Here is a 21,286-nt window from a genome sequence, read left to right on the forward strand (position 1 = left end):
ACCAAGGACCAGGGGCGGGGGAAAAAAAGTGTCTTATTCCCGTGCTCCCCAGATTTCCCAGCAAAAATGGAAGTGAAGTGAAGGGCTCTCTGGATGTCAACGTGCAGTGGAACTAGTAGTGTAAGTTGTGCTATTAGACAGACCTACGGTCGAATCCCAGGTCGCTGGTGAGAACTTGAGCTTAGAAAGGCAATCACCCGGCCTCTCCGGGCCTCACTTATCTTGTTCTATAAAATGGGCATAAAGCTTACTTCACAAAGTTGTGAAGCTTAAATTGGAAGAAAAAAAAAAAAAAAGCTAAAATATATGACATACCTAAACTATTGCCCGGCATATCACAGGCACTCAGTAAATGTTAGTCTCATTCCTCCAGTTAACTTGTGACTGGCCTTTTGTTATCTCGAGAGGAGAGATCCAGGCATTATTAATTTATCTGTTCCTGTTCATTTGCATTTTCTTCCTTTCTTCTTTTTTAGTGAAATGTCCTTTTTAAAAGTCCCACCCTCGCTTCATCCAGACTAAGGTGGAAATGTGATTTCCACATCCGGGCTAGCGAGTAGAAATGGCTCAGGGTTCTGCGTGGCCATGCTGTGGAGGCCCCAGGCCAGAAACCTTCTGAGGAGCTCTGGACTCCGTTCCCACCCACCCGCCCTCAACATGCAAACCAAGGACAGCGATTCCGTGGTGGCCAGAGTCACGGTGTGACTCTCGGCGCTTGCCCACTTTCTCCCACCGCCACCCCACTAGATAAGTATCCCTAGCACGAACCTCACTCCCCTGGCATAACCAGAGCCCTCACTGCCTGGGCCTCGCGGACCGGCACCACGGGCTGGAGAGCCTGGAGAGCGGCTCCCCCCTTGGGGAGCACGAAGCTCCAGCCCCGGGCTCCCCCAACGCACACACCGAGCCCTTCCCGGGTCTAGCCTCGGGGTTGCCCGCCTCTGAACCCCGGGGGCGGCGGAAGTCAGGCCTGCGCGCGGACCCCGGGACACGCGGAGGGAGGGGACAAGGACAGTGGGGGCGGAGCCGAACCGGGGCTCCCGTTGGCCCCGCCCACTTAGGTCAGGTATAAAGCCGCGTTCGCACGCACCGCATCCAGGTCCCACAGGCGCGGAAGGGTTGTCGTCATGTCGTCGTCCAAGTCGGCTATGGTTCTCGGTTACTGGGATATTCGCGGGGTGAGTGCCGTCTCCACGCCGCGCCGCGGGCTCAGACGACGTGGAGGCGGCCGGAGCCTCGGGGTCAGCGGTCTTGCAGAGAAGGGGTCGTCCTCGGAGCCGCGTCTCCCCCCCCGAGTTCCCGGCCGCGGAGGCCGAGCCCTGCCCGCCCCGCCGGGACCCCGGAACCCGCGGAGAGGGGCCGAGGACCGCCAGCCGCCGCGGCCAGCCTCGGGGGCGGGGCGTTTAACGACCGGTTCGAGAGGACGCAGGGTTTCCGCAGCCCCAGGCGAGGGGTCCTGGGCGCGCGGCGGGGTCGGGGCGGGTGGGAGCGGAGCAGGCGCTGACCCGGGGCCGTCTCTCCCAGCTGGCGCATGCCATCCGCTTGCTCCTGGAGTTCACCGGCACTTCCTACGAGGAGAAGCGGTACACGTGTGGGGAAGGTAAGGCCGCTCTGGGTGCCAGCGCACGGCCGCGCGCAGGCAAGGTGGCGTTCCAACAGTCCCTGTCTTCTGATGCCCCGAGGGTGGCATCACTCCGAAGTTGAGTGGGACTAGTGTCCCAGTCACCCGGGAAAACTCCGCTGTGTCCTGTATTGGGAAAGACACATCCTTTATTTGAAGCTGGGATTCTCTCTGTGCCATATAGCCCAGCCCCATCTTAACGCTTAAATCAAATAGGCCCCAGAGATTAAAATGGTCAGGCTTTTGGTGGGGGGGGGGGGGAGGGCTGGGAATGCCAGGTTTGGGGACTAGATCGTTTCTTTACATCTTCCCACTGTCCTCAGTGGACAATTAAGGAGGTCGAGTCCCACTTTCTTCTCTCTCTTACAGCTCCCGACTATGATATAAGCCAATGGCTGGACGTGAAATTCAAGCTGGACCTGGATTTCCCTAACGTAGGTGGCTTTAGGAGAAGAGGGGGCAGAAGGGAAGACCATCAAGTGTGTCCCGGCTTCTTTCCTCTCTGGTCCAGGGGGATCTAGAATAGGATCTTTAAACATGGATAGAATAAATATAATTCAGGGGTCCTTGAATTGAATGCAGGGGAAAAAAATTATATTTTTATAACCACTAACTCAAAGTTAACAGCTCCTTCTATTGTGAATATAGACAATAAGTGACACTGGTTATGAGCCATGTCTGTGACTTTGTCACTAGTAGAAATCAGGTATTTTCACATTACATGTGTTGCAGATATTGTAAATAAGTATTTACACCTATCATACTTTGATAGGGCGATAGTTATTACACTGCTTGTCATTTAACTCATTAACAGGCACAAATTACTCTTAAAATCTTGTTTCTTAATGGTTTTATAAATCGTGTAAATATACATAATTTGCTTTATTTGAGAAAGGGCCCGTGGCATGCACATACATACACACACAGGTTAAGAACCCCTGCGTAGATGCAGGTGGGGACCCGATTGCTACCTTCAACTTATTTTCTTCCTCCTCCTAACACAGCATTTTCTCTTTGCTGTTCACTTCCTTGCAAGTCTCACCGTCCCCAAGAGTGAGAGGTAGGGAGGCAAGAAAGAGTCAGGTGTTTCATTTGGCCTGTCCTTTTCCTTCCAGCTGCCATACCTCATGGATGGTAAGAATAAGATCACCCAGAGCAATGCCATCATGCGCTACATCGCTCGCAAGCACAATATGTGTGAGTGGGGTAGGGCTGCTGAGGGAGACCAGGCTGGCAGTTCACCTGGGAATGGATAATGCTAAGGGCGCTTTCTTATTGTTTGGCCTGTAGGCGGTGATACTGAAGAAGAAAAGATTCGAGTGGACATTGTGGAGAACCAAATAAAGGACTTACACTTGCAGCTGATACAACTCTCCTACAGCTCTGACTATGTGAGCTTCCCTAGCAAACAGATGTCAAGGGAAAGGAGCATATAGCAACACAAGGGTTAATTCTCCATTCTGTTCTGCTGCCTTCCCGCCAGCCCGGTCCGTCAGGATAGGAAACAGAACTCTTAGTTTTGGGATGTGGGGGGATGTCGTCTGTCATATAGCTCTGGTGTTGGCCCCTCTTCTTTCCAAAACCCCTCCTTTCCATCCTGCTGCCCCTACCTGAAGGCAGTGAGGGGAAGATACCTGGAGAAAGTGTCTATCACTGAGTGTCCATCATTGGCCCATGACCTGATTAGCTATGAAGATGGTGACAGCTGTTGTCACTCTTTTTCTCTTTCCCAGGAAAAATTGAAGCCTCAGTACTTGGAACAGCTACCTGTACAACTGAAACAATTCTCCTTGTTCCTGGGGAAATTCTCATGGTTTGCAGGAGAAAAGGTAGGTAGGAAGGAAGGAAAGGGAGAAGGACACCTTTCTGTCTCTGTAGGTGCTCATGAGCTCCCCAGACCTGACCATCTCATTGTCCTTCTAGCTCACCTTTGTGGATTTTCACATCTATGAAATCTTAGATCAGAACCGCATTTTTGAGCCCAAGTGCCTGGAGGAATTTCCAAATCTGAAGGCTTTCATGTGTCGTTTTGAGGTAATGCTCTCTAGACCTTTCTCTTACAGAAACAGGCTCCCCATTGTGGTAGATTCCTGCCTAATACCAGCTTTCGCCTAAAGGGATCAATGGTTGGACACCTCCAGACCTTTAAGTCTTGAGAAGGGCCTGGCTTATACACCCTGAATGCACTGTTTACAAGAAAAGGGGTAGCGAGGAGCAGGCAGTATATGAATCTCGCTGTTTTGGAGTGGGTCTGTCGGGCTGTGTCAGAATCTTTACAAGGTTTTGTGTGCTTTTGTTTCAGGCTTTGGAGAAAATCGCCGCCTACATGCAATCTGACCGTTACTTCAAAATGCCCATCATGAACAGGATGGCTTATTGGGGCCAAAAGATAACATGCTGAGCAGGAGACCAGCTTCCGCTGCTTGTTCTATTCCATCCTGTCTCTGTGGGGCCTGTATTCTGTCTTCTCCGCTCTTTTCAATAAACAGCACTTACACTACTGGTGTCCAGCTGTATTTCACTTGGGAGTAAAAGCTGAGGGAGAACAAGGCTATATGGAAAATTACCAAGTTGTAAATTCAGTCCCCGCAACATTGACATGCTGTATCCTCCAAGCATGTTCAGTGGCTAGAGGGTCTTACTCAAGTCTTGAGAGAAAGTACTAGAAATGAAGGTGAGATTGCACAGTTGGAGAGAACAGATGTGTTAAATGGGACTGGAGCCCCTGCGAAGACCTGGTGAAGACACCAAGTAAAACTGTGTGGGACTGCGTGGGCTTACCAGAACCTGAGTTCAGAACCAGACCCTTTTCTATAAGAATTTAGTGTGATAAAGACAGTATTTCAAACTGGTGGGCTAACCAATAAATGGGATTGGGACAATTACTTACCAATTAAAAGTAATAGAACCCTATGTCACAGCATGCACTACAATCTATCTAGAATTTAAGATCCGATGCTAAATACAGAGCTGGAGAAGTATTAATGAAAATGTAAGAAAGTATGTGATTATAGGGTAGGAAAAGTGTCAATGAGAAAAGAAAAAGCCATAAAAGGAAAGATTTGCTAACTGAACAGTCTCAAATTTTTAAAATTTTCTATGATAACGCACAAATAAGTAAAATTAAATGATAAGTGAGTTAAAAGGGATCAATATAAAGATCAATGTAAAGTTAAAGGAGACCTTAGATATAAGATAAGGATTTACGTGTTTTAACTGGGGGAAATTTATTCATGTCTTAGTGTGTAATAGAAGCAAGTTGAAAGAAAAGCAAACATAAGGGAAACTGACTCCTGTGAGGATTGAATTGGCACCACTTGCCATTTGCAGAGCGAAGTCTTTGAGTAGTTTCCAGCCTAAGATGGTGACCTGAGGGTCAGGACCCAAAGACCTCTTGAAGGAGGGAGGGGCAGAGGGCCAGAGTGGCCAGGGGAGCCAATCATGTCAGGAGCGCTGCCCCAGGAGGGATTACTATAGACATAGATATTAAGCAGATAGTTCAACTGTCCCCTTTGCCCCCACTAGTAGTCGTTAGCTATCCATGCAAATATTTTGAGTATGGGAAGCCTTTGGCCAGAAGAGGTGTAAAGTTAGGAGTTGCTCTGCCATCCGTAACTGCTGACATGAATTTCACACTGAAGTGTGTGGCCTAAGGAAAGACCTCGTGGATTTAGGGGAGGCAGAGATGTTGAAGACGCCTCTGAAACTAGATAGAGGATATGACCAGAAATTAGAGAATATATTGTTTATTGCTGTATAACAATATTACCACCAACTTAGCAGCCTAAACCCACACACATTGTCTCAGTTTCTTATGTTAGGAGTCGGGGCACAGCTGTCCAGGATCCGCTGCTTCAGGGTCTCATCTGACAGCTGTGGCCAGTGTGTCAGCCAAGGCTACAGTCTCTCATCTCAAGACCCAGCTAGAGAAGGCTCTGCTGCTGAGTCCACATGATCGTTGGTGGAATTCAAGTTCTTATGACCTGTTGAACTGAGAGCTTCAGGTTCTGGCTGACTGTCAGCTGGAGGCCGCCCTTGGTTCCCTGCAAAGGGGGCCTTTTGCTTCATCAAAAGCTATAAGGGGGAGTTTCTTGGAAAGAGGGACACTACAGTCCTATGGAATGGAATGGAATGGAATGGAATGGAATGGAATGGAATGGAATGACAATGACATCCCATCGCCTTTGGTGTATTCCATTAGAAGCAAACCACTCGTTCTGCCCACACTCGGTGTGAGGACCAGAAGGTGGGATTATGGGGGACCATTTTAGACCACAGGGAAGAAGGCAAGGAAACATGAAGTCGGGCCTGCAGTCTTCTGAGAAAAGAATCCTGAGAAAGACTTGTCTGGGGATGAAATGCATGTCACATGAATCCCAGATAGACAATCAGTAGAGGACCGGGAAGGAATTGACATTTAGCCAGAGATTTTTCTAATGTGAAAATTTGCTCATGTCGCTCCCCTGCTTAAATACAATTAATGGCTTCTTAGGCCTTGGGTAAAAGTGCCCCATGGTGTACAAAATTCTTCATAGTCTGACCTCTGCTTCCTGTCCAGCTGCATCTGACAGGTGCCTGCCCGCCCCCTCCCCACCCTCCCATCCCGCCCCTATTTTAAATCTATTCCCATGGGATTCAATTTTTCCCTCAATCAAGCAGTACTTACCAACTGAATTCTAATTACTTGCTTAAATGTCTGTCTCCACTACTGAACTGTAAGCTGACAGTGTTTTTTTTTTAATTAAGTTTATTGGGGTAACATTGGTTAATATAATTATATAACTTTCAGATGTACATTATAATTTGACATCTGTATATTCTATTGTGTGTTTACCACCCGAAGTCCAGTTTCCTTCAGCTAGCTGACTATGTTTTAAGCAAATTTTAGGTGTAGTGCTCGTACAGAACCTGACAAAGCAGGCACTCATGCAGTGCATTGATTCCCTTTGTTCTAATGATAATTGGAAGAAGAGAAGTTTGCTTCAAATAAGTGCTTAATGCTCTCAAGGAACTTCTTGAGATTCTTCTCTGTTCTGGTTGGGCAACAGAACACAGAAAAATGGGATGTTCTGTTCTTAAAACAGGTAGAGAGGTAGAAATACTTGGAGTCAGGACAGAAGTTCAGGTTCAGGGAGGGCCCAAGGACCAGCAAAGAACTCTGAGGCTGGAGAGTGTTATATGATTTCGTGGTCTGGCTTGCTCCTTGCTTAGGCCAAATTGAAACAAAACATTTCTGAAAACCAATGGTGATAGACTCTTTGGAGTTTTTCAAAGGAAATAATTGCAGGTGACTCACATGTGAGATTTAAATCGGGAAGAAAAGATTAAATGGGTGTGTGCATGTTTGAATTTCAAGTAAGTAGGTACTATTATGTGACTCCACATGGAGACAGAGGGTCAACCTGGGTCTATTAGAAGGGAGTGTTTTCAATGGTGTGGAGGGGTGAGAATAGAACAAACAGGATCGTATTTTTTTGTGTTAAGAAATCTGAGGAAAATTAGAATAGGTCTGTGCTTTCTCTTCTGTGGTGTAATATTTCCAATTGTATTAACAGATTTTTTTTTAACTGTGACTGAAACTCTATCTGCTGCCTTCCAAAGTTACGTTTCACATGGGAAGAGAAGTAGAAGAAGGTAGAGAATTTAGGGTGGCTGTTGGGCCTTTTGGACAGGACTATGCCTTTTCGAGGGACTTGGAGGGTTACTCCACAAAGTGGAGTCAGTTGGGAGAAGCCAGATCTGATTAAGTAGAAATACAACAACTTACATTTACAAGAATTGTTCTGGAATTCATCAGGATTGGTGCCTCTTACTCTCTGCTTCCAATTCTCGAGTTACCATGTGGTAGCAGGCAGGTCTCTGTGTGTCGGTCATAGGTAAAGGTCTCAGTCATCATGCCACGGGAGTTAGAAAAACATAGGCTAATAAAGCAAGTTGACACTAAACCTGAAAGTGAGGTCACCAGAGGGATGGAGATAAGAGCCAATCAACCCAGGAAATGACTCCAGGTTGCTGCTATCAGTAACAATAAAAGCCTTATTTTGCATCATCTCTTCCGAATCCTCTCACCAAGGAAGGGGCATTCTATGAGTATTGTGAATAAATGCAAAACAGTCGATCTGCAAATTTGAGAGCAGGCTGTTTTCTGTACATCATAGAGCTCACCCAATTTTCCTCTTTTTTTCCACTTCCTATTCCCTTACTATTTTATACAGTGTTAACTGGGGGTCATTGACCTTATGTCTTAGCCTGTCATTTTCAAAATATCAATCTAAATGTTACCCAGAGATCCCAAACTTAGAAGTGGGTGCAGTAGTTGGTGACACTTTAGGTTGCATCTGTTTGGGGCAAAAGAGTGTGGATGTGTTTTTGTTTGTGCGGGGATGGTTACATTATGTTAGCTGGGAGCCTTTATGGTGATGGCTGTCGTAATAATAATTTGGAACTGCACTTATAGAAAGGTATATGTCTATGGTAGGTATGTGTCCTCTGCATCTTTGAAACATCTTCTTATAGGCTGGGAATTTCTCATGTTAAAAGTCCCACCTCCCGAAGGCAGAAGACTGCGAGTTGACTCCCTATATCCATGTCCCCACCTTCTGTTGTCACAGAATCTTTATTTCTGCTGGGTGTGTATTGGAAATGGCACCAGGCAGAAGGTGTCATTTCCAATATGATTAAGTTCTAGACAATGAGATATAAACAGAAGTGTTATATGTCACTTCCGAGAAGTTTCCTTAAGAGGAAAGGAACAACCCCCATTCCTCTTTCTGCCTCCTGCTGTTTGGAACACAGATGTGATGGGGATCTGGCAGCCATTCCATACTATGAGGTGACACAGAGAATGGAGACCACATGCTGAGGATGACGGAGCATAAAGAAGCGGAGTCATTAAGGCTACTGTGAAGCCAACATTGCCAGTTCTTAACTGCCCACCTCCAGATCGCTCCATGCATGAGAAATAAGCTCCCGTCTTGTTTAAAACACTGTTAATATTTAGCCATATGCAGGAGAACTGAATCCTAATTTACTTGCTCTGCCAGCCTCCCTTGTGGCTGAGGCGCAGGCCCAGGATCCAGGCTCTGTGAATTAATTGCACACAGTCGTGCAAGACTTTGGTCCTGAAGAAGTAGGTCCTGAGAATTCGTTTCTGGTGAGGATAGCGGTGGAGGGATCAGGATTCTGGAGCCCAGTAATAGTGAGACACTTGTATCCAGTGCCACATGTCAGGGTTTGTAGAAGCCCTAGTGTCTGTGCCCAGCAATAGCTGTGGGGCGTTCTCTTGAACAAGCCCGCATGTAGTCAGGGCTACCTCCTGGCTACCCAGCCTCCAAGGCCAGCTCCCTGGCCCTCCCAGGGATTGCATGTGCTACTTGATACCTCTAATATATCATTTTCCTGTTTTAGCAATAAGAAACCACAGGTGATACTCCACTCCCCTTAGGTCTATCTTAAAATAAATATCTTTAATAACTTAGACTTTCTCCTACATGCTTTAAACCACTAACCTAACCCCAATGTTGCCTCCGGACAGCCAAAAATATTTACTGTCTAGTCCTCTGCAGAAAACATTTGCCAACACCTGTTCTATATCTGATTTAATATTTTTATTCTCTCTGCTTATCTTTTATCATGATGTCATTCCTAATTGCTATACTTTCTTTTTTTTCTTATCCTTCTGTCTTAAAGTTTAATAAGCTTTTGGCTTAACTAACTCTTATTAATTTTTACTAACTCTAATAAACTTTTATTAGCTTTGCTAAACTTTCATCTTACCAGTTTTATTTTTTTAATAAATCATTTTATTTCTTAATAATCTTTAACATGATTCCTATTGTTCCTTTTTTATTTAATAACTGCAAGAAGTGTACTTGCAGCCAGTGCCCATCTGAACAAATGCCCTGAAGACTCTTTCTCCAAGTCTTCTGTTATGAGCTAAGTCTCAAGGCTGTGCCTGAACAAGGCCCACTGTTTGAAGAACCTATTCATCAGATAGCTATCTGATGAAACCTTTGCAGGTGTTGTAACATAAAATGACCACACCACCTCATGACCACACAGATTGGTTACCCTTTGGCCTGACACACTAGGCCTGACGGAGTCAGGTTAAGTTATTCAAAGAGCAGTTAGAACCTATTAAATACTCATTCTCCCAGCCCTGTACATTTAAAATCTGAGCTTTATTTATGATCTCCAATAGCTGTGTTAGAATTTGCCTGAGTGTCACCTAGAGATAATTCAAATTTCCAGATTTTATTGACTAAAGGTTTGGGTGATAAATTGGATATCAGAGATAAAAAGTCAAGTGAGACATGGATTCTCTCCTCAATGAATTTGTGATCAAGCCGGAGAGGGAAACGAGCGAAACAACAATTGTACTACAGCGGGATAGGTTTATTGAGATCTATCATGAGGGCACAGAGAAAGGGTGTCTGCAGCAGGAAACGCTTCCGAGACAGGGTGGCAGAAGGGAGTCTACCAGGCCCCCACACTCTCAGTGGACTGCTCTACTGCCTTCCCTACTGCCCGAGAGCCTCCTGAACCATGTTACAGAGTGCTACGAGCTCAAAGGCAGTGTTCCATGCATGCCGAATTAAGGAGGGACCCAGGCACAGAAGGCCCCCTCTTCTCTAGAGACCCCATGCTGAGGCACAAGGTACATGAAGTAGAGACAGAAATGAACAAGAAACTTTATGATCAACATGTCCCCTTCCCTGCCACCAAAAATACACACACACTGCCACCACGACCACCACCACCACTAAAACCCAGACCCTGCGTACTATGGAAGAGAAAATGGACACCCCATTTTCCAACACACTTGATCTGAGTCCAGCATCCAAAAAGGAAAAAAAAAAAAAAGATAAGTAGGTGTGATTAAGACTTTACTGGAGATCAGGGAGGACTGGTCAAGCACCATGGTGGGGAAATATGGCCATCACGCCAGGCCAGTGTTGGTCTTCGGGGCAGTGCTAGGAGCCCAGGGCTGAGCTCTATAGGCCAGGGGTCCAGTCAGACTCCTCAAAGCAGAGCAACCACTGAATGGAAGCTTGGCCTGGTTGGCTTCATTGCCAGAGGGTTAATATGGTGGGGTAGGAATATCACTGAAGAAAGGAGAGAAACTGAGCTTTAGAGGGCCCAGCTGGAAAGAGGGTTGGGAGCGCAGTAAGAAGGCCAAAATAAATTTGGTGAGTGAAGAGAAGGGAGTGAAAAGAAGAAAGAAGAAAGACAGCTAGTTCTAGGGGTACAAATAGCTCCATCTGTTCTCCAGGCTCGTAGTACGTCTTGCTCCAAAATCATGGCTGTACAAGGACCTATTTGTTGCCCCACACTGCAATTTTAAGAAACAGAGGACCTGGGATGAAGCGGCTGGACTTCATGTAGGCAGAGATCTTCTCCAGGCCCTGAGGGTAGAAAAAGAAGGCCAGACCTCAGGGCCTGCTGCCCCACCGGGGCGCCTGCAGCCCCACCCCTGGCACACGAGTCCAGGACCCTGGAAGCCTTCCTGCTGGGGTCAAGTGTTGGGACACATGACGGGCATCTTGGGGTCCCCAGCTCTGAAAGTGCTTCCAGTTGCCTGGGACAGATGTGATATCGCAGTACGAGTAACCACACGTGACACTCTACACCGATCTCGGTGCTTTAGATTCAGTGCCGATCTTGATACAGGTTTGGAACTTCCTCCGCACAACTCTCTACGAGCTGCTCTCTAGTGTCACCACCTACAGAAGGGAAACTGAGGCACGCGGAGCTGAAACACCCTCCTCGCGCGCACACAGCGAGCAGCGGGAGGGCTGGCAGGACCCGGGCTCGCACGCTTTCTCTCACGGTCTGTGCTCCTGCTGCTGCGCTGCCACACTCCTTCCCAGCACGAGAGGCCATGACCTTCCCAACGGCCACAGTTTCCTTTTGCAGAGGGAGGCCCCCGGCTTCCCAGGGTGGATCTACACAGTAACCCCAGGCAGAGCAAAGCCGCTCTGAACGTGCCTGTGCAGCTTGCAGAGGAGGCCGGACCTCACCCAGTGACTCCGGAAAACCGGCATGCAAGCTGATAGGAGCATGTGAGGCAGGAGAGCCAGGCCACCACGCCAGACCTTCAACTCCAAGTAAAGGAGAAAGTCCAACTGCTTGGCCTGGTACCTGAGCCTAATCTCGCTGGACCCCGAACTACCTCATCCCTACCCGGCCCCAGCCACTTAAGCCCGTGACACTCAAGTGCGTGTTTGCACTTCGCTCCCAAGACAGAGAGCACCCAGCAAGCTCTACAGGATTCGAAGATCCCGGGACTGCTTGGAACAAAGGCCCGGCCCTAACAGGCCAGAGACGGTAGCCCACAGCTATCCTCCGTCGCTCCCTGCCAGACAGAACCTCAGGTAATTGGAGGGAATAAGAAAAGGAGGAGAGGCAGGGAAGAAAAGGGCCCATCACAGAAGATGTCGAGTAAAACCCTTTCCCGGGCACCCTCATAAGTACACACATCGCAGCAGCGACGCCCCAGAACTCTCAGTGCCTACTGCCAAAGGGGATCCCAAAGGCAGAGCGGTCTGGTGATCAAGACGTGACATTTTCAACATTGTGGGACTTACATCAATCACGCTGTGTCTCAACTCTACTAACACCACTATATAAAATCTCAGGAGCACTCGGCTTCATCCGCGCTGCCCTGAGCAGGGAAACCCAGGCTGGGGAAGCACCCGAGCTCTTCCTTTCAGCGCAGCAAAGGGGAGCCACTGCTGCTGCCTGCAGGAGCCAGCGCTGACTGGGAGCCCAGCACAGCCTCCACTGCCTCTGTCACCTTGAGGCAGTGACTTGTCTTCGGTCTCACAATGTACAATGCAGATAATATATCTTCTACCATGCTGTAAAGAGTACGGTTGCACAGCATATGTAAGATGCTGAGCACAGACCCAGGCATAGAGCAAGTCCTCAATGAACGCTACTTATCCTTCATTTTCGCTCCACCGCTACGAAAGCATCAGAAAGAAGAGAGAAGACAAAAGAGGTATAAATAGTAAGAGGATCAGAGGAATCACCTCGAAGCGGACCACAAAGTCTGTCAGGTTTGGGAATGCGTCCAGGCTCTTGGGCTCAAATATACGATGCAGGTCTAGCATGTCATAAGCCAGGAAATCCACATAGGTGAGCTGCAGAGAGGCAGAGAGTGAAGGGGCGCCATCCTTGAACCTGGGGAAAAGTCAACTCCCCCACCCCATGGGCTCCCACTTACCTTGCCCCCTACAAACCAAGGCCTCTTCCCCAGAAACTGCGAGAAGAGCTTCAGCTTTTCAGGGAGTGCGCTCAAGAACTCCGGCTTCAGTTTCTCCTGAGGCACAAAATGGCTGTCACCAGCCTGAGACACAGGCTCCCTGCGCGGAGAGGCCGGCCTCCCAGGGCGGGTGCTCACTGCCAGCTGCCGCGGATGAGCAGCTATGTCCCCCAAAGTGGACCTGGGTCGGTGACCAGGCTACGACTTAATCAGCCCTGCATTCATTAGATTCCTCCGGGTACTGCCTCCCATCACGGAGGAGAAGAAACCGGAAAGCACAGAGAAGTTCCGCACGGTCCTGAACCTGGCACCACTCATCTCCAAGCACCCTGCTCTGAGTCAGACCCAGGAGTGTGGTGAGACCCTGGCAGAGCCCTGGACTCAGACATGAGGCAGAATCAAAGAAGCAAAGAAGCGAAGGCCCTCGGGACAGAAGCTGTAAGTTCTAGCTGGTGGGTGACAGAATGTACCCTGAGCACATTCTGGACAGATGAGAATTTGAGGCTGAAAAGAAGGCAGGAGGGGCACAGGGTGCCTTGGATATCCTGCACTGCCTACGGGGCAAATGTGGTAACGCCTGCAGTGATAAGAAGGTGACATTGCCCTAACAAGCTAATCGCACTGTAGGAACTGTATCTTTATCCTGAGGACTCTGGACTTATATCCTAAGACTGCCAAAAATTGAGTCAGAGATTTTACTTGAGGCAATTGGAGCTCATGAGGGTCCCTCTCCTGGCAGTATAGGGACCAGCTTGGAGAATCAGATGCTCCAAGGAGCTCAAATGGCCAAGAGGAGTAGTCTAGATGGGCTATCAAAACTTGTCCAGCCCAGTCCTGCAGGAGGGGACTTACAAAGTCAGGGCTATAGCAGACTCTGGCCAGTTCATTGGATACGTCCATAACCTGATTCTCCAAAATGTCCACGTAAATCTTCTCCTCTTCCGTCTCTCCACCTACAGGCACATAACAGAGACTCACCCCCAACATACCACCCCAGCCAGCCCAGGGGCATGGCCGCTTGACCCTCAGCACCCCGCCCACAACCCCACTCACATAGGTTGTGCTTGCGAGCAAGGTAGCGGAGGATGGCGTTGCTCTGGGTGAGCCTGTGAGCCCCGTCCATTAAGTAGGGCAGCTGGAAGGGCAGTACGGGGGGGGGGGGTCAGAGGAACACGAGCTCCCCTGCACCCCCTCCCTGCATCCAAGGTGGAGAGGCAACCTGGCCCCGGCGTCCAACCCATGGTAGGCACTAAATAAATTATCATAAAGTGAATGAGGCTGAACACAGAGCATCATGGAAAAGCAAGGAAGAGAACCAGGAAGCCAGGGGGCAGAGCAGAAGGCCCCGGATCAGTAAACCTCTAAGCTGGGAAAGGAGAGCCCAGAGTGGAGGAGCGAGTCACTTCCCCAAAGCACCCCCATCCCCAGCACCTACATTGGGGAAGTCCAGGCCCAGCTTGAATTTTTCCCTCAGCCACTGGCTCCTGTCATAGTCGGGAGCTGTGGTGGAGAAGATGGAGTGAAACAAACTTCCCCAGAGGCCAACCCTCTCCCGGGGAGCAGTGCCAACGCCCCGGACCGGTGCATCTGGAATCCGAACCACGAACTCTCAGGCCAGGCTTGGGGAAAAACACTTGAAAGTCTCAGGAACCGACATGGGTAAGGCTCGCACGAGGTGTAGTCAAGCCCTAGGGAAAGCCTCCCAGGTACTGACACAGGGGGCCCAGCAATCCCCTCCCCTGTCCTGTCTGAGGAGGCCAAGCCGCACCCTCAGAGGGGCTCGGGAAGGGGCAGGAGAGGTGAGCGACAGGTGGCCAGGGCGCAGGCGCCTGGTACCAAATCAGCAGGCGTGGGGCCCAAGTCAACACAGGAGGGGGATGCCATTACCGTCCCCCATCGTGTACTTCTTCTCCTCGTAGTCGGAGTCCGTGTACTCCAGGAGCAGGCGGATGGCGTGAGCCAGCTGGGAGAGAGCGTCGCTCAGTGGTCAGAGACGGAGGGTCCTGACGGCGTGACTGACACCTCTGCTGCGGGTGAGCCCCGCACCCTCCCACACCGCGCGCACACCTCGCACACACATACTCCCATTGAGGACAGGCCCCCGGATGGGGCTGAGCGCCAGGCCTTCCACACAACCGTTTGGTTGAACCGCCCCCCACGCTGTGCAGCATTTCTCCGTCCTCACGCCTCCATCCCCCCTCCAGGACAGACTCTTCTCTCACCCCACGGATATCCCAGTAACCCAAAGTCATGGTCATGGTGAGCGGTTCGTGGTTTCTCGGAACTCAGCGGAGTACGTCTGGACGTTCATCCCGGCGCCTGGGCCCGGCGGGGGTGGGGCCTGATCGATGCCCCGCCCCTCGGCTCCCTGCGCCCCGCGTTCGCCCCCTACCGAATCTCTCTGGCCTCCGGGATCGCGGGACGCGACACTCCGGAGTCTGGAGTCTGGACCCTGAGCCGGGAGGCAATAGTCCATTTCCGCCACCGAGCCGGGGGAATTCGAGATCCGAAGCCAGGCGAGGAACTTCTCCGCCTCGGGCTCGCTAGGGTCTCCGGCCCGGCTCGGCGGCTGCCCGCCCGCATTCATATCCGGGTTAGGGCGGGAGTCTGCAGTGCGCTTGGAGGTCTAGTGGGAATCGCGAAACGAACGGGGCTCCTCTCCCTGCCCTTCGCCTCACCCCCCAGGCATGGCTCAGCTTTGCCTCAGGACTGCAGATTTCCCATGTCTCAGACAGGCTTCTACTATTAAACTGGCGCCCTCAAATCAGAGCTCAAATCACCACCTGTCACAGGAACACCAGCCAGTCTGAAAGCTCCTCTCACACCTGAGGTTCCCTGACAGCCTCCGTCTCCAAGAGCACTCTGTAGTGGGAGAGCAACACCCACGGCCAGGGGCAAAGAACATGAAATTTGCTCTCCGTGCTCTTCTTTTCATGGGCTCTGGAGGACTCAGCCAATCAGTTAAGTGGCTAAGAGCGAGAAGGATCGCATGTACATTAATCTGGTGGTCCCCAACCTTTCTGGCACTGGGGCCCCATGCTCCTATGAGAATCTAATGCCTGCCGATCTGAGGTGGAGCTGAGGCTGTGATGCTAGCCCTGGGCAGTAGCTACAAATACAGTTGAAGCTTCTCTGGCTAACCCGCCCATGCTGCCGCTCGCCTCCTGATCCTGGATGTGTGATCCCGCTCCTAATAGGCCCCCTAGCGGTACCAGTCTGCTGCCTGGGGACCAACCCGTGTATTGGTCAATTTGCTTTATGAACTAAGTTATGCACCTAAATCCAGAACCAGCTCCTGCAAAGGGTGGAGATACCGAGGTGCAGCCCCAGAGATGTCCCGCCAGCCAGCTGGACGTCGTTCACACGGACTGGGAAAATGACCCTGAGCGTGGAGGTCACAGAGAGAATGAGAGGGAGTGGGGAAGAGCTTTCCTCTGAGGGGCCAGATGCCAGTACTGCTGCAGAGGACGGCCGGAGAGGGGGTGGCCAGCAGGAGCCTGGAGGACTTGCAGGACCAGCCACTGTGGGCCCTGCCGAGCCTCTGCTGTCTAGGTCCGTGGATTCCAGCCCTGATCCTGAGTCCTGACTCATGTGTGCTTCGGGGTGCGAGAGGGTGGCTCCGGTGGCCTTGGATGTCCCTCTGTGCCCTGTGACCTGTGGTGCACCTCCACAAGAACATGTCCTACCTGCCACCTTTCCTCGTTGAAGGCACAGGACTGTTTCGAAACTCAGGAACTACGACCTAGTGTGGCCGTGGGTACTTGCCTTTTTTAAAGGACATTACAGAGTTTAGTAGATAATGTGAAATCAGATGAACAGAACTTTAAAAAACAAATGGGCTTACAAGTAAAGCACAAGTTTGGTGCACTACAAAAAGTAAAACAAGTTTTAAAATCAGGTAATAATTTGTTAGGATAGTAAGGTATGAGCCCAATATTCAATAAAAGTTTTAAACCATCATGATAAATGTGGGGTAGAGGTTGAGGAGAACACAGAGTTTACCTAATTGCTGTTAAGTAATAGTAGTCAGAGGTTTGCAGATCTCTGCAGTTTGGGAAACTGAAAGACTGTGTCACCAGAGGCCAGCAGAGCTTAATCCCTGTTGGAGGCACACCCCACCCATCCAGACCTTGCCAGTCCTCTAGGCTGCAGACCTCCGTCCAGGCTCAGGATGCAGTCTTGGGACGAGAATGAATTCCAACCAGTTTGCCCACAGGGAGGCAGTATCAGCCATGCACGCACAGAAGTGCTTCCCCTCTTTTAACAGTTATAGTTTTTATATTACATTAAGGATTTGCCATTCTGTGTTTTATACATCTTGAGCTTGGTCAGAAACATTACTGGAGTCCACTGAATAAATATAGTTTTTAAAAGCTAATATTAAACAATGTTTTTAAATAAGTAGAACAGAATGTGTTACATTAGCATTCATCCATTCGGTCATTCCTTTATTGAAAAAACAATCGCGACCCTGTCATTTGGTAGGCACGATGAATAAGATCATCTTGACTATTAAAGAATGGAAGTTGGGTGGGAACCACAAGAAAGAGATGTTTCTAAATATGAACTGGAATAAGCAGGTTGGAAAAGAATCATCTTACTTGGCTTTATTGCTGCTTCTCCAATGTATGTATAACTCACATTTCTTTCAATGTTTAATATTAGAAGTGGTTTTGGTTTCCATTGAGAAGTTTGGTGATGTTTTGGTGACCAGAAATATGCCTTAGGAACTTAACTATTGTTTATATCAATTAGCCAGTGGTAAAATTGGTTTCCTTATCATTGTTTTGCTTAAAGTTGCAGTTTCCAAGAACTTTACAGAGGACTTAACTGTACTCTCACTTTTCCCTTTGTTAAAAGTGCCAACTCTAAAAAAAAAACGTGCCAACTCTGCTATCATTCATTCAACAAACATTTCAGTACCCCTATGTGCTGGGTTCTGCATTTGACTCTGAGAAAACAAAGAAACAATCCCTACTCACAGGAAGCCTGTGGGTTAGTTTTGTGCTAGGCAATATGGTAGCCACGGGCCACATGTGGCCACTGAGCACTTGAAACGTGGCTAGTGCGACCGAGGAACTCTATTTATTTTATTTCATTTGAATTAACTTAATTTCAAAAACTGATACTTAATTTATTCACTGAAAGTCTTTTAGATGTGTGTGGTTGGGTATATGAATCAAATTTTTCAACTACATGCTTTGAAATCTAGATAAAGTCAAGTATTTCCAAAGCAAAAATTTAATTTTCAATTTAAAAATTTAATTGAGATGTGCTCTAACTATAGACTGTACCTTGGATCTCAGAGACATAGTGTGTGTGTGGGGGGGGGGAACACTGGTACGATATCTCATTAATAATTTTTAAATTGATTTACATGTTTAAATGATAATATTTTGGACATATTGGGTTAAATAAGATACATTATAAAAGCTACTTTCTTCTTGCTAATGTGGCTGCTGGAACATTTAAATATTTCCTCTGGATGCAGCTCATCTAGAGTATGAGATCAACAAAGAAGACCCGCCTGATGTGCCAGCACCAGGGGAAGTCTGCATGTGCCTAGGGCGCGAGAGAAAAGTTGGGAAAGTATAGGGAGCAGAGTATGAGTGACTTGGAAGCTGTACTCAGATGTGGTCGTTGCCATTCTGGACAGAGGGAGTACACAGAAGCATAAAGCAATGGACGCTTTCCAGGGACTGCAGGAGTAGGAGCGATGGTCAGAAAGGCCAATCTCTTCATCTGGCAGGCACCGCCCATGGTCAAGAGCGCAGTTGAGCACAGCAAGGGCATCATGAGCACTGGGGAGTCGGGGCAGCCTCTCTGCCCACGCTTTGTCTCTCTTGATCTGAGGACAGGTTTGTGCTGCTTGCTGGATTCTATAATTGAGAGAGACTATGATACACTGGCTTCTCAAGTCCATATACAGAATTCAACATCCACTTAATGATTTAGCAACACCCAGTGTCTGAAAGTAGTGCAGGGTCCTTGGTCCCTGAGATATAGAAGATCCTAAATGCTTACCTTAGTCCAAATGGCAATGTACCTTCGTGCTATTGTTGACAAGGCGGGAGAAAGTGATGGTGAATTCCACTTCTCAGATGTGGAGGTTGAGATGGGCACTGAGAAGTCTGCTGCTTTGGCCTTGGGAGGACTGCCGGCAGATCAGCTGGAGTGCTTTCAGAGGCTGCCTGACGAGGGCTCCACGGCAGCTCAGAGGGGTTGAGGAGACTCTGGAAATAACAGAGATGGAGAGGGGAACAAGGCTCATAAAATGCAGGTGTTTTGAGTCTGGCAACCTCATTTTAACTCTGGGCTGCTGGGCACTGATTTCCCACATTTTTTTATGGAGCCTAAAAATTGGAGAGAGTAAGAAGTATCCTATTTTTTCAATGTACTTGTTTCTTGCATTCTAACATCCAACATTCTAATATCAAATCAACTGACTTTAGAATCAGGAGGTCTTACAATCAATGACACACTGTCATTTACCTTGTGGTTTTTTTAACTTTCTCATTTGTGCATGAGATAACAGTGCTTCTCATCATTGATGGGACAGTCTGTGTGCTTTTCCCGTCCAATTGGCTTATTGTTACAGCCTGTTTCCCAGAGCACACTTGCATATTCCGTTAACATTTTGTTATGCAAAATGTGTGAGAAGTCTAGAAAGTCACTGCATCACAGACACAGGACGACACTGATTCCTTTAGTAGACCAAGCAGCCAAGGGCCACTGTGGTCTCGGGAACACTAAGGTAGCGACAGCAGGCTGTGCCACAGGATTTTAGGACGTGGACCATGAGTGAGTGTTTCTACTCTGCCCCTCACCCACGGCAGGTGGTTAGTTGGTCAGTCCCTTCACAATGAATAAAGGAAATTTCTTGCACCTGGAAAATAAGGATTATAATACCTGTCCTATCTCCCAAAGCTACATAGATCAAGTGACAGTGATCTCGAACTCGAAAGAGTTACACCCAATTACGGTGTAAACGAAGAAAGCTGTTAATGCAATGGGTTAGGCTATGGACAAGAAGATGGAAAGTATGTTAGAAAGACACAGGCAATTCCTGGCCGGCTCATTCAGGCAGGTTCCTGGTTGGGTTGCTTAACTTAGATCTTTAAAAATCAGCCTTTCCCACAGCTCTGTTGGCTTAAAAGCAGTCATTCTGAACCTTTCCACACATTAGGATCACCTGGAGAACTTTTTAAACAATACTGGGCCCCACCACAAACCAGGGAAGTCAGGATCCCTGAGGGCGGTGGCATCCAAGGTTTTAAAAGCTCCCTAGGTACTGACTCTCTCGTGGAACTTGTTAAATAGTTGCTTTACAGCATATGCTGTCTCCTAGTCAAAAACGTAATATCCACACTCCAAGGTTTTGTCAGAAGATGTAAGTCTGAACTCTCTGCTACTTGATACTTATCAAACCCTCAGCTGCAAGAAATAATGTTCCTTATATTATTTCTGCAATCCATTCATTCCTTTAGAATGGCTTAAAACCTTGGGTTAAAACAGACTTTCAGAAAGTGATTCTTCATACTACACTTAAAAAATGGTGATAAAATTTACCATCTTGACCTAGACTACCCTTTGAGGGGGGCGGTCCTCATAGGATAGCTTTAAGGGAACAGAGCTTTGGCCTTTTGACAACTGCCTGCTGCTACCGGAGACCCCAGGGGACATCTCCTATGGCACTTGAGACCTCCAGCATCACCAGAAACAGGTGTTCCTGTGTGGGAAGCAGAAGGAATTAACAGCTTAAGGCTATTTTTTACTGTTCTTACAAAAGGTACCCAAAGACCAGGGTGTCCCTTCTCAAATTGCTTATTATAGATCCTCGGCAAAGAAAGAGCCTGAGGGGTTTTAAGTTCCTCTTGCTTTTTTTTTTTTTCTTGGTGTGTGCGCATGCATGCGTGTGTGCATGCATGTGCGTGCATGCATGTGTGTGCGTGCATGTGCGTGTGTGTCTTTGCAACAGAGAGCTGCAGCCCGCAGTGCCAGCCCTGAGGAAAGCAATAGGTTCTCCACCACAGCAAGTTGCCCAGCGTGTGGCGAGAAGGCCTGGGGACATGTAGCAGGTACTCCTGAAAGGCTGGTGGACGGAATCAGCCGTGGATCATCCATCCAGACCGTGGAAGAAGTGCCCCATAGAGAGAGGGCAAAGTCGGAGCAGGCAGTGTAGACAGAAGGGAGGCAGAGCCCTTGTGGCAGGGAGCCTTGTATTGTCCCTCACACTGAGATCCAAGTACAGCCTGGCTCAGGAATGGAAGGCAGGCCTCATTTTGGTGGATCCTAAAACATTTTTTTAGAAGAACGCTGCAAGAAATAGCCCCCTGAAACCTGCCGTTGTATTTTCCCTTGTGGATACTGTGGATGGTGTTCACGATAATGAGATTCTT

The 21,286-nt window shown here is 48.6% G+C and overlaps 2 protein-coding genes across 2 annotated transcripts; one reads left to right on the plus strand and one right to left on the minus strand.

The window, feature by feature from the left end:
* The first annotated feature begins 1,073 nt into the window (after window positions 1-1,073).
* On the plus strand, window positions 1,074-4,520 carry GSTM3 (glutathione S-transferase mu 3). The gene is made up of 8 exons (XM_036235100.1): window positions 1,074-1,178; window positions 1,525-1,600; window positions 1,991-2,055; window positions 2,737-2,818; window positions 2,912-3,012; window positions 3,355-3,450; window positions 3,545-3,655; window positions 3,924-4,520. Exons 1-8 carry the CDS (start codon window positions 1,128-1,130, stop codon window positions 4,020-4,022), a joined length of 681 nt encoding a protein of 226 aa, XP_036090993.1. The 5' UTR covers window positions 1,074-1,127; the 3' UTR covers window positions 4,023-4,520.
* A 5,474-nt stretch (window positions 4,521-9,994) lies between these two features.
* Window positions 9,995-15,238, minus strand: GSTM4 (glutathione S-transferase mu 4). The gene is made up of 8 exons (XM_016155649.2): window positions 15,110-15,238; window positions 14,775-14,850; window positions 14,323-14,387; window positions 13,941-14,022; window positions 13,740-13,840; window positions 12,849-12,944; window positions 12,655-12,765; window positions 9,995-11,025 (listed from the first exon to the last, which is right to left on the minus strand). The coding sequence occupies exons 1-8, from the start codon at window positions 15,143-15,145 to the stop codon at window positions 10,936-10,938; spliced, it is 657 nt and encodes a 218-aa protein (XP_016011135.2). The 5' UTR covers window positions 15,146-15,238; the 3' UTR covers window positions 9,995-10,935.
* Window positions 15,239-21,286: the final 6,048 nt, after the last annotated feature.

The sequence above is a fragment of the Rousettus aegyptiacus genome, unplaced genomic scaffold, assembly GCF_014176215.1.
Source record: "Rousettus aegyptiacus isolate mRouAeg1 unplaced genomic scaffold, mRouAeg1.p scaffold_m13_p_17, whole genome shotgun sequence".
Taxonomy (NCBI): Eukaryota; Metazoa; Chordata; class Mammalia; order Chiroptera; family Pteropodidae; genus Rousettus; species Rousettus aegyptiacus.